We start from the raw sequence: 13,581 nt of genomic DNA on the forward strand, positions 1-13,581 counted from the left end.
TTGTCACACCCTAGTCATTGGCGACTCTAATATTGATGTAGTAATGAATATAAGATCTTAAGAAAAGTATGCTAAACTTGGCAAATAAGCTAAGTAGTACAAATACTTCTTAGTTTATTTGTTAAGTGTTTGAGACAAGTAATTTTATTGACTTGAAATAAAAATTTTAGGTGATCAATCTAAAAAGGGCATTAAGTTCTTCCCAAACAAATAAAATTAACAAAAGCACCAACTTGAATGATTAAAATTCAAACTTTTAGAATATAAGAAGAAGTAGAAAGTACATAACCTTATTCAAAATAAAAATGTTAGGAGAATGAACTATCCATCCAAGGATTGGATGCTTTTGAGTTCCAAATGAGAGTACAAAATTGATTTTTGCATCTCATTTGCCTTCTCCTTTTCTCCCCTTGAATTTTAAACTAAAATTACAAACTTACTTGAAAATAAAGCTCTAAAATACTAAGAAATGAAGAGCGAACTTCAAAAAGGATTTCTAGTGTGAGACTTGTTAATTTCAAGTGTTGTGGGCCTTCTTTTCTCGAATGAATTGGTCCCTATTTATAGAATTTCTTTCTGGACTGCTGAGCTGCTTGGCTGGACCGCTAAGAAGTTGACCAAACCCTTCAGCATGGGTTTGGTCTCTTGATCAAGTAGCTTAGTCACCTCCTTATGCTTGACTCATAAAAGCTAGTTGTGGGCTATGAAACCAGATATTGTGAGCTATTTCTGAAAAGCCTATGGTGGGCTACTTGAGGTGAGGTCATGGGTGACCTCATGGTTTGCATGATGGTTAAGTCAAGTCCGGGTGCACACCGCTTAGCGCACCTATTTCACCGCTAAGTTGCTTGTTCATCAGTTTTGACCGTGATGACTGGGACGTGGCCTGGTGCCTGCTGATCTGGCCAGGAGTTTGGTTCTCCGCTAAGCTACTTGGTTTGACTGCTAAGCTGCTTGTTCAGAAGTTTGGGCATGTTCCAAGCTTGTGTCTCACCGTGTCAATCGGAGGTCTGAATGTGCTAGGACTAGGCTGGTCCTAGGCTGAGCGGCCAAGCAGGTCCGCTCAACTGCTTGTTTGAGCAGCTTCATCTAGGTCAAGCTGGTGTCCAGGTCAGGCTGGTGTCCAGGTCAGGCTGGTGTCTAGGTCAGCTCAGCTAGGCTTGGTCCACGCTTACACTACAAAAAAATTATCCGATTAGCCACGGTTAAAACCGTCGCTACTGTACCACAAAACCGTGGCCAAATACAGCAGCCACGGTTACCTCTCCCCTAGCAATTACTGGCGTTGCAAAATTTTTGCCACGGTCCGTTTATGTTATAGCCACGTCTTCACCAAGTGTGGTAACATTTCTTTAACCACAGTTTCAACCGTGGCTAATGTAACTACACCCGTGGCTAATGTTTACCATTAATTTAACCACATTATAACCGTGGCTAATTATTTATTCAGTTATTCACATATTTCTCTCCTCATCATCTCTAGCAATCATTATATTCCATAAAATAATGATAAATTTGTTAATGAAATTAAATATTTACAAGCTAAAATTGATTCTCAATTTACAAAAATATTCTTTCCTTTCACATTTCTTTCTATCATAAAAAGAAAGCAAGATAAATAAGATCTTCATATATTAATAATAAATCAAGTTTATAGCAGTAAAGCAAAACCAGAAATCTAAAAGGTCATTTGACGACTAAAATTACATTTCTAACAAATCCACTAGAAATAAGATTGTAAATGGAATATGATAATCTTAGTGAAATATTTGTGACTTTCAGCTAATGTAAGGGTAGCCCTTAGTCAAAACTAAACATAAACAGAATCGTTTTAAAAGCACCAAAAAGAAATTAAAGCAACATTGCTCCAAGAGCATATAGTTCAATACCATGATTGATTAGAGCATATTGAAATCTTAAGATGACCATTAGTTCCTTTAATGACATAAAAAGAACATGAGTATATTCAGAATATCCCTCATCTGCAAAAACCAAAAGACCAAAAGGTCCTAAAGCACCACGTTTTGCAGCTCCACCACTAGTACTGCACTGATACTTCACATTGGATTGAAACATTTGTACTTCTTTCTAATTTCTATATCAACTTCAGCAATTCCATCATTTTGTATCCTCACTAAGTTAGCTATCAGTTCTTGCTGAGAAACAAGACAATAAAGTGCCATGAACATGGAAATAATTTAGCAACTCTTATGCATACATCACAAATACACACCACAATGTCAATAACAAATATGTGAAGGTAAAACCAAAAGAAACAAAGAAGAAAATATTATCCCCTCCACTTATTTATTTCTTGCTATAACATGAAATGTTTACTGACATAAAAGAAGAAAATACAGAACTTCTAATAGATATATTGGTCTCATTTAGGTCCTAAAAAGTTGAAATCCAAGGGAATATTGGTCTCATTTAGGAAAGTATAAAACCAAATATGAACCATGTCCAACTTTTAAACTATTAAATTTGAAAGTACAAGGTCTCAAAACCAAACTTTTAAACTAATATTCAAGTCATGAGGCAAACAATCTTACAATTATGTAAGGCTCACTCCCTTGACTAAAATTATGAAAAACAGTACAAATTACTAAAATTGTATTTAAACCAAAATACAAAAAATTTCATCTTTCTTGATTCACAACCTAATTGATCCACAATAGGCTCTAGTTATGCAATACATAAATCGGTAATAAAAGAAATAAAATGATTAGTTTTGATTTGATGGTTATGATACCTTGGAGCACGAGTGAAGAATGATGCGAAGATTGTTGTGAGCTTCAGAAGCTTGAAAGGAGGCACCAATTTCACTCTCTTCTACTGATATTACTTAATAGTCTAACAACATAATAAAAATTTAGAATGAAAAGCTTAAACATATACTTAATAATAAACTCACATATAGGGATTTCAACATATTTGGGGAAAATAATAGAAAATTTAGAAAAAAGTGAAATTAGAGATTTAGGATTAACGATTATAGTAGAAGAGTTACCTAGTTAGAGATTTTTATTCAAAATTGAATAGAATCAAACCTTAGAAGAAGCTTTGATTTGAGTTGGTGAAATTAAGATAAACTTGTCAATATCTTTGAAGAATGTTTTCTTCCACCGTACCACTAGCGATGATGACGGCGAAACACATCCTTCCAGCGAAGAAATGGATTCAGTTATGGTTCAACATCAATGATGAAAATCGAAATTGTTCATTTCTTATGACATTCATCACAGGGATTTTTCGTCTTCGTCGAAGGTAGATGAAGTGGACGTGATTTTTCCGTCTCCCTTGTTATCTTTAGGCAGCTGTTCAGGGTTCTGACTATCTCTGATTTCTAAGTCCACTTTGTGATCAGTAATGCCACTGCCCATTTCAGCGCTCCCATCATTGATTTGGTTTTCCATTCCTCTTAATGGTACCTCCTGATTTTCTGCAGATGTGTGTTTCGCAGCAGAGCGAGCCGATGTTTGCTCCTCATCTGCAGAAGGAGCCTTTGCAGCAGCTTGTGTTCCCCCTCCAGTACTTCCTTCTACTTCACTTCCTTGAAATTGTGAAACTTTATTCTGCTCATAGAGTTCCAGCATTTGATTGCTAACCTCTGCAAGAGAATACAGCCACAACGATTAAGAAGGATATGCACAAACCGGCTTTGTTCTCTCTAATGAAATGCCGAACTTAAACAGGAAAGGGTTCAGATATTCAACTCTTTGTAGATTACCAATTTTTCTTTTGCTTAATCAAGAGTAACACTTACATAAAGGCCACAATAATGCTTTCATTGAGCATATTTGGTACATACTAATGCTATAAGCATTTGGGTTTAAATATGATAGTTGATATGTTTGGCAAACTTGATTAAATTATAAAAAGAGGTTCTTATGAAATAAAAATAAAATAAAAAAGTTTGAAGAGAAGCTGAAAGTTTCAAGCTTACTTTAAAAACAGTTAAGACTATTTCAAAACCAATCACTATTTTTCCTTCATTCTTCTACAAGCCTAACTACCTAAAAAACATAACAGTCTTTACAAAAAACTCCATATCCTATTTGTAATTTACTATACAAAAGTGGTTTTTTCACAATCCAAACTAAACATGTTATCTTAAAATCGTTTTTCATTAAACATACCTAAACATAAAACTCATTATCTTATAATTGATTCAATTATTAAAAAAATCTATTTTTGCAAGTAATCCAAATACACATTATGTTATTAAAGAAACATTTGATATAAACTGTCATGTGAATATAAAAGGCAACTCGGTTGGATCAATTTATTTGCAAACAGATGAATTGAGAGGACGACACGAACCTTCCAATTGGCGTGGGGTGACATCAAAATCTTGCCACCATACCTTCTCACCTTCTGATGGAAGCTTCACTTTAAGGAACTTAGCAGCAAGGAAAATAGCACCAGCTGCAATATGATGTGGCTTGAATTGTAAAAAGAGAGATGTCCTCAGCCTGAAAGACACTTTCCACAATGAACAAAGATTAATAAAATGCAATGAACATAGTTAAATTCGAAACTTGGCAACTTAATCATACCCATCATTGACAAAGTTCCATGCAACTTGTGCAAGTGCATTTTTTGCGACATTGAACTTTTTTATGGCTTCAACAAGGGGTTTATAGGGATGTTGAATATTAAGAGAAAAACCCAAAGTGGCAAGCACATCCCTCTCTCCAAGTAAAATCAACTCTTTCTGTTGATCGAATACTTCCTGCGATGATTACGACATTTCTTGAAAAAAATTAAAATAATGTTAAGCATAAAAGAAAGTGCCAAAACATAAAGAGATACAGACAATAGAGGCATCTACAGAGTAAAAAACGTTTAATAAATTATATAGTTCCAGACAACCAGTTCTATTTACAAGCCACCCAAACATTGTATAGGATTTCAAATTTCAAATCCCATCCATGTTTGAGCAAGCATTATAACCTAGCAGCAATGTGATTTCTGAAAAATCCAGAATTCAGAATGAAGATGTATACAATGAAATAGTTAAAGCAAGGACAATTATAGAACACCTTCTGTTTTATCTGCTGTGCAGCAGCGGGGTCTTTCTTGTGAATTATTTCGTAAGAAATAAGAATAACATCCTTTAGTGGACGAGGAGTCTCTTCAACCTTCCCAGCAAGGAACATACAGACAGTTGCAATGTTCTGCAAAAAGATGTTCAGCAAGTGAAGTATAAGATTCCGTCACAGTAATCCTTGATTTTATACTACCTATACATCTGCCATTCTCTTAAAACAAAGTTCGGTCAGAACTTCAGTGTCTGTGTCATTAACTTGATCCGTATGCTCAGCGACCACTGGTAATAGGCTAAATCGCTAATGCACAAATATATACAGAGTTGTATAATGGGTCACCAGGGCTCCAACTACTGAACATGCAGTTGCAAAATCTAAGACTGTGGTAGTCTGACACCAACCAAAACATCTCATGACTGAAAGTGGTAGGCCTACAACGACTAATTCCCAGTCCATAACTTTGTAGTCCGTAGTCGGTATGGTATTAACTTAACAGAGTTCAGTATTTAGTAACAAAACATTTAGTATTACGTTAAAAAGGTAATGAAGGTCTTGAGTGAAACTTTGATGAGAAACTTCTAGTTCTCAAAATTTGAATATAAATATAAACATGAATATTACAACAACAAAGGTGGTAAAAAGTCGTAAAAGAGAAAATACTCATAAAAATCAACCTCCAAAGTTCAAATTTAGATAATCCCATCACCTTGAATTAGAAAAGTTTCCGTTAAACTAAAAAGTTAGATACAGACTGACAAGTTCTAAACCAGAATTACATACTACAAAGGTGAAAACTCACCAAAAATAAACGTTTTGTACAAGAGACAAGAAATATTTGACTTTAAATCCCTATTAAAGAACAACAGAGCCTGCAACTGATAAAATATGGTATATGGTAGTAAATGATAAATAATTTCTAGAATGTTTGAAATAATCTCTACACTGAATGTTTTCCAAACATTTTCATCATAAAAATAGTATATTAGACAACTTAAGATATACAAAGTAAAAACTCAGTCATTGAAGGAAAATTTACCATAGAAAACAGCACATAATGAACAGGTAAATAATGTAGTAGGTGTATAAATAAGCACAAATTGCTGAAAGTTCTATATAACATTTCTTTTCAACATTTGTAGTGTGGCTTTGTTTTAGACAGCATTATCATTAGTTTGTAGTCACATAGCTAGTTTTTCCAAACAACTCTAACTCAATTAGCTTTCAACTACCTTCACAATGATAAGCTACAATCTCACAATTATAACATAAACTCAAAGCTATAAGCTACTTTTAACATACAGAGCCTAAGGAAAAAAGACATACAGGACAAACCACTGTCAAGAATTCAAGATAATGCTGAGATATGTTAGATGACTGTACTTACTAGACAGGCCACTCACGATATCAATTATAAAGTGCAACAACCCACCCTTCGGTCGTTCTTTGCATGAGAATGTTGAAGAAAGAACCGATGACAAAAGATTATGGCTGTTGCTATAGTTAACTGAGGCCTGCAAGGAGCAAAGTTATAACCAATATGACAACCTCCAAATGAATTTCTATAACAAAGTTTACAGAATGTTTTTACTTTAGATAAAAGGTAATTCCCTATGTACTCTTCCTATATAAAATTACCTTCGAAGAAATAAAACAAAAGGACATGCAATTATGTCATACAGATACACAACTGATTATTCAAGGAAGCTTCTCAGAAAATATTCCTATGCAAACTTCTTTGTTTATTGATAGAAAAAGAAATCTCATTACAGAGAAAAGAGGGAGGTACGGCAAGGATAGGATAACATATCCCCCAAAACATTAAAGTAGATACAAAAATGAACCATAAAAGCTCAATAATTTGACAAGGCAGCTCAATGCCCCAATCTCCCTGCCTATCTGAAATAGATACTCCTTTTGAGCAGCCATCCGGAGAACACCAAAAGGAGCCCTTATCTGATAACAAATTAAGTGGAAAAAAGATGCCCTTAAAGCTGTGAGCATTCTGCCCCAACTAGGTGCGTTAAAGGGTTTGGCATTCAACATAAGATTTACCCTCCTTGATTTTACCAAAAACTTTATAACAAAGAAATGAAAACTTTTTCATTTTCACAAAATACCCAGTACAGATAGTTTCGAAGAAAAGAATCTGCCTTGCAATGCAAGAATAAGTAACCTACTCTTTATGAACCAGATCTCACATGATAATCATTTTTAGAGAGAGCACTGAGGCATACAAGTCAGCAAACTAGTCATTTGTTTTAATCGTCATAGCAATGCCAAACACTGGAGCAATGTAAAGATGCATCTACTCCTATGGCGTCCTCATGCTATCTAGATAAAGATGAAAAGGGAAAAGCTATCGAGGTAACTAAATATCGTGGGATTATCGGCTTATTATTATATTTGACTACAAGCCGCCCCGATATTATGTTTAGTGTTTGTATGTGTGCTAGATTTCAAGCTTTGCCTAAAGATTCACATTATATTGTTGTTAAACGCATCATAAGATATTTAAAAGGAACAATAAATATGGGATAATAGTATCCTATGGATGCCTCATTATCCTTGGTAGGTTACTCTAAGTCTGAATTCGCTGGGTTTAAGTTGGATTGAAAGAGCACTAGTGGGACTTGTCATCTATTAGGTAGTTCCTTAGTGGCATGGCACACCAAAAAGCAAGCATGTGTTGCTTTGTCCACCGCGGAAGTGGAATACATTGCCACTGGCATGTGTTGTGCTCAAATCCTTTGGATGAAGCAGCAACTTAAGGACCTTGGGCTTAAACACGAAAAGATTCCCATGAAGTGTGATAATACGAGTGCCATCAACCTTTCCAAGAATTTCGTTTTGCATTCAAGAACCAAGCATATAGAAATAAGGCATCATTTTTTATGTGATCATGTTCAAAAAGGTGATTGTGTGCTAGAATTTGTAGAAACCTCTAAGAAATTAGCAGATATTTTCACCAAGCCTCTCTCACGAGATACTTTCTATGTTCTTCGAAGAGAACTAGGAATCCTTGATGAAAAATATCTTGATTGAGTTTATGTTATTTCCTTGTATGCTTCAAAATGAAAATACGTTGAATGCTAGTAATTCCTTGTATGATCCATGATTCTATAAATAAGCTCTATGTATATATGTGACTGCTCCATATTGCATTTTAAAAGTTAGAAATCTTTGCATGCTTTTGAAAATCCAAAATGCTCTTGATTCTGTGTTTGATGTTATTTAATCGATTAAGGCCTCATTTTAATCGATTACCTGGGTGCAATTTTTTAAAACCTGTAAAAAAATTACTTGGTTAATCGATTAAGACTGGTAGTTAATCGATTAACAGCACCAGTTAAATTGAAACAAAAGCGTTTTTGGGCATGTTTCAAAACCTCCCTCATCCCCTTTTCTTTCAAATCTCAAAGGAACAAGTTCAATATCATTCCTAAACTGTAACCTAGCCTAAAACTGAATTCTCCAACCCCATTCCACTCCATAAAGCTTCTTCTCCATTACTAATTTCTAAGAAATCCGGTTACCCCCAATTCCAAAACCCTAAGTCAGGTTTTTCGTGAATCCTTCCATTAAACCTCCAAATCACCTTGGGTTTCAACTACAAATGGAAAGAGGTCATGCAAAAAGGATTAAGACAATCGCTCAATGTCCAGCACGTGCTCCAAAAGTCGTACCCTCGAACCAACAGGTAAGGCAGGACTGTGGAGACCCATATTATTCTTTGATTTTGCAAGAGACACGGTTGCTCAAGTTTCAGGGAAGAAAACCTACATACATAAGGTATGCAAATTTGACTTGGTTAGAGGAACAAAACTTTGATTTTCCACATAGAATGCAAGCACAAGGGGTTGTCCTCTTTTTGGAATTGAAAGGTAATATCTACCTTGCTCTAGTTAGGGAATATTATGCAAATTTTAGATACAAGGATGGGAAGTATTAGTCTATGATAACTGGAAAGTTATTTGAGCTGAATGATGAAATATTCATGAATGTGGGTGTATTATCGTGTAATGGTGCTAGTTTGGGAGACTGTGATTGGTTAACAATTCTTTTGATGCTGTTGAAGTATATAAGTCATGTTTGAGGAGACCTCAATTGTATGTTCAAGGTGAATTGACAAAAGTTGGGTCGCTGTCTGTAGCGAATAGGCTCATGCACTATCTGATTGCGTACATTCAGATTCAAAGGAACACAAATCACGCACAACCTACCGTGAATAATTTGAGGTTCATGTATTACATCAAGGAGAATGTGATGATTAATTGGCCTGAGGAGATCTTGAAGGTCATGTACAGTGTCTCTATATCGCAATCGAAGCTGCTTCCCTATAGTATTTTCAATCAAAGTTGTTTCCCTATAGTATTTTCATCTCGCGTATTATTGACTATTTGCATATTGATGTTTCTGATACTATAGTTATGGAATGTTCTGATAATGATCATTTGATTGGTGAGAGCTTGATTCACAAGATGGGCATCTACAAATATGGCAACACGTGGAAATACCAGGAGTATTTCAACACTGTGAACCTCGACCCCTCTGGTGAGGATGATCAAGATGAAACACATGAGCCAAATGCTACTACTCAGGGAGAGTCTTCTGGAAATGCAACACAAGAACCAGCCTTTGGACAAGCTCACTTGGATGTTATGGAACAACGTCTCAACAACAGGATGGATCTTCATTTTCAGTCTCTGAAGGACTCATACCATACGGATTTAGATAATTTTGAGGAGCGTCAGAATGCGTACATAGATAATTATTATCAATCCTCGAGGAACTTCGTTCAGACAACTGCTGATTCATAAAACAAGAGGTTGTGTGACGAGTTCAACAAGTTGAGCACCCTCATCAAGGGTGGTGGTAGCTCGATCATTCCTGACGACAAAAACCCTCCATCTTATGCCTAGTTAGTAGACCTTAGAACCATAGGTTTATCCTTCCTAGTTTATTGTTTCCCTCTTGAGAACTTCATTCTATTTTGCATTTGGATTGTAATAGCTTAACTACTTCTCCTTTACTAAACTTGTGTTGGTATTATGCTTAAACATTGCTTACTGTTTTCAATTGCAAGTAATGCTTTAATGATTTCAAATTGTCTTTCTCATGATAAATGGTTAATGATGCCGTAAATAGTACGGATTTATGTTTAATGGATCTTGATCATGTTTGATGTATGTACCCCTAATGATTGATTAAGCATGTTGTTTACTATTCATTTATATCAATGCTTAATCATTTCATGCTTAATTTGAATTAACATAGCCTTTCATTCCATTAAATCAATTATGTTGCTGTTTTCTGTCAATTTAATCGATTAAGTACGGGTTTTAATTGATTAAATCATGTTAAAATAAGCATTTGTGCAATTTTCTTACAGCTGGTTGATTAATTAAACGCCCAAAATTAATTGATTAATCACAGTATGTCTTAACCGTAATAACTCTTCTGACTTTTGACTAGAATAGAATATTTGTATCATTTTGATAATGTCAAAAGGGGAAGAAAGGTTACTTGCTGTGTTTGATGTTATTTGCAGATTGTATTATAGCTTCTGTAATAATCATTTGTGCAAGTTGTTCTCTCTCAATCTCTTTTATAATTCACACTGTTTTAATTCGTGTTTGAAGCTGATATTTTGCATACTAATACATTCCTATATCCTTGTTAATATTGCATAAAAATATATGATGTATCTATGCTTGCTTGTTGGTAAATAATTGTGCAAGAAGTTGATCTAGCAATTTTGTTTCTGTTTCGTGTTAATCAATTAAGTCCACTGGTTAATTGATTACCTGGGCTGTTTTCCAGAACTGGGTTTTGGTGCGAGAAGGGTCATTGATAACCGCTACACTTATTCAAGCCCCTTCTATGTGTGTCTAGGCCACTGGTACCTAACAAAAATATTTTATATTTTATGTAAAACGTTACTCTTTATAATTAATGTTTTTTAATTAGTAATAAATATATACATTTAAATTATTAAATAACAATAAATATATATTAAAATCTCATTTATTACTTTATATTTTTAATATATTTTATTTATATATTATAGTGTATTAATAGTCATTTCACTTCCTATTCATATTATGTGAGTTGTACAATCTTTATATAGAAGAAATTCTTATAAAATAATTACTTTCTCATAAGAAAGAAACAAATAATCTTTAATTTGATTATATTTTCACACTTCTTTAAATTGACATGCTTCCATAGATAAATGAAGAGTAATTACCTACCAAAAGTAAGAGAGTTAGAGTAGAAGCTCTAAATGAAATAATATATGTGAGGTGCAATGAATTACTTTTATATATACTAGTGTGTCGAAATGCACTGTGTCTGTCGACCTAAGTTCTTATTTTATGTTCTTAAGTGTTTTTATTATGTATTAAATATATACATATATATATATATACATACACACACATATCTATATATACATTATTTTAGAGAACTAACCAACAAGGCGTTGGTCTAATGATGTAAGGCCTCACTAGAACCCCAAGGTCGAAAATTTGATTCCTAAGAGAGACACTTGTTAGCATGTGCAGCCATAAACCCTAAAAGGGATAAATTTCTTACCCAAAAAGGTATGGGAATACCCTTGTTAGTACCAAAGAAGAGAATTAAAATATTTTTTTATTTGATGTACTTTATGTTATAATTTTCTGTATTATTATAATGTTCAATTTAAAATAAGATGTATTAGTGATAGTTATATAAGATTATATGGTTTATTGTAGAAATAAAAAATGTTAATGACAAAATAAGAAAGTACAAATTATACCATGGTGGTAATTAATTCATCTTTTGGAGGATTTCTTTGTAGTATAAATATCGTATTCATTTTATTATTCTCGTTAAAATTTATCAAATAATAAAGAATTCGTGTATAAAATAGTATGTCAAAGGTTCTATTTTTGTTAACGATACTTGTTAGAAATATCAATCACAAACCTAAAAAAGAATTAGTTTCTTACTCATATAATAAGGGATACTCTTGGTTGTAACATAAAAATATAATATTAGAATTCATTGATTACTATAATGAAAATGTTTTGATATATTTTATGAAAAAAATCATTTAATGTTACTATTTATAATTAATGTTTTTAAATAGTAATGAATATATTCATTTAAATTATTTAATAACAATAAATATATTGATTAAAATCTCATTTATTACATTATATTTTGTAATATATTTTATTTATATATTATAGTGTATTAATAAGCATTTGACTTAATATTCTTATCATGTGAGTTGTACAATCCTTATATAATAAAAATTCTTATAAAAGAATTACTTTCTCAAAAGAAAGAAATAAATAATCTTTAATTTAATTATATTTTGACATATCTTTAAATGCACAAATGTCATCCAGAGAAAAATGAAGAGTAATTACCAACCAAAAGTAAGATAGTTGGAGTAGAAGCTCTAAATGAAACAATATATGTGAGGTGTAATTAATTTCTTTTGTTTATACTAGTATATTGAAAGGCACTTTGTGTCTACCGACCTGAGTTCTTATTTTATGTTATTGAATGTTTTTATTATGTATTATATATATATATATATATATATTATTTTAGAGAATTAACCAACAATGCATTGGTCTAATTATGTAAGGCATTTTAGATCCACAAGGTCGATGGTTCGATTCTTGAGAGTGATATTTGTTGGAATGAGCAATTACGAATCCAAAAATGATTTGTTCCTTACCCTTTTTAGGTAAGGGATACCCTTAGTAGTAAACAAAAAAAACAAAATTATATATTTTTTTCATTGGATCTATTTATGTTATAATTTTTTGTATTTATTATGATGTTTAATATAAAATGAGATGCATTTATCAATGATAGTTATCTAGGATTATATGAGTAGCAAAAATAGGAAAGTAAAAATTACATCATGATGGTAATTAATTCATGTTTGGACTTCATATATATAGTATAAATAATATTTATATTTGATATGTTAATTACTAAACTAAAAGCAATACATATAAATAGAAGATGTTATATTAATTAAACAAAAATTATAGTACCAGTACATCAACTTTTAACTCAATAATTTAATAAAGACTTTGTATTTATTCATTTTATTAGGAAAAAATGAGTCAAAGGATAAATAATAAAATAATGTGCTGGTGTCTTCTTACGTAGAAAACATGGGCATTGTCAAATTACCAACTAACTAGACTATTACTTCATTCTTTTTATTAATTCATCTTTACTTTGCAATCTCTATAAAATCCACATCCGCGTTACAAAGCCCAATTGAATTGCATCAGTCAAAAGACGATCAATAAGTTATTTTAATATTTTCAGACTTTTAAGCAAGGTGAACAAGGGACAAGGATCATCTTTCACTTAATTTTTTGTTTTTATATACCGAACCAACCAAACTTACAAAATAATATTAAAATATTAATTTAAGTTTTCATATATTTTTTTCAAATGTATTGAATTTTCTCATTAATTTGGAACAATAAATAAAACATGAACGAAGACAGAT

General features: G+C 32.6%; 1 protein-coding gene and 1 long non-coding RNA gene across 2 annotated transcripts; both read right to left on the reverse strand.

Annotated features, from left to right (window-relative positions):
- Nucleotides 1,786–3,193, reverse strand: LOC109347235. The gene is made up of 3 exons (XR_002107585.1): nucleotides 3,051–3,193; nucleotides 2,753–2,853; nucleotides 1,786–2,156 (listed from the first exon to the last, which is right to left on the reverse strand). It is a non-coding gene; the product is annotated as an uncharacterized LOC109347235 (long non-coding RNA).
- Nucleotides 3,240–8,773, reverse strand: LOC109347114 (cyclin-T1-4-like). Its single transcript, XM_019586839.1, has 7 exons — nucleotides 8,735–8,773; nucleotides 6,930–7,004; nucleotides 6,481–6,672; nucleotides 5,046–5,180; nucleotides 4,560–4,735; nucleotides 4,324–4,475; nucleotides 3,240–3,610 (listed from the first exon to the last, which is right to left on the reverse strand). The coding sequence occupies exons 1-7, from the start codon at nucleotides 8,771–8,773 to the stop codon at nucleotides 3,240–3,242; spliced, it is 1,140 nt and encodes a 379-aa protein (XP_019442384.1).

Source organism: Lupinus angustifolius, chromosome LG05 (assembly GCF_001865875.1).
Source record: "Lupinus angustifolius cultivar Tanjil chromosome LG05, LupAngTanjil_v1.0, whole genome shotgun sequence".
NCBI classification, from domain to species: Eukaryota; Viridiplantae; Streptophyta; class Magnoliopsida; order Fabales; family Fabaceae; genus Lupinus; species Lupinus angustifolius.

Excerpts from the sequence above, each read along its gene's own strand:
- LOC109347114 (XM_019586839.1), bottom strand. The coding sequence starts at position 8,773 with ATGGGTCTCCACAGTCCTGCCTTACCTGTTGGTTCGAGG. Across the intron at positions 6,673-6,929 it reads AGATAGGCAGGGAGATTGGG|GAAGAGTACATAGGGAATTA; the intron begins GCATTGAGCTGC and ends AATTTTATATAG. Across the intron at positions 3,611-4,323 it reads CACCCCACGCCAATTGGAAG|AGGTTAGCAATCAAATGCTG; the intron begins GTTCGTGTCGTC and ends ATTCTCTTGCAG.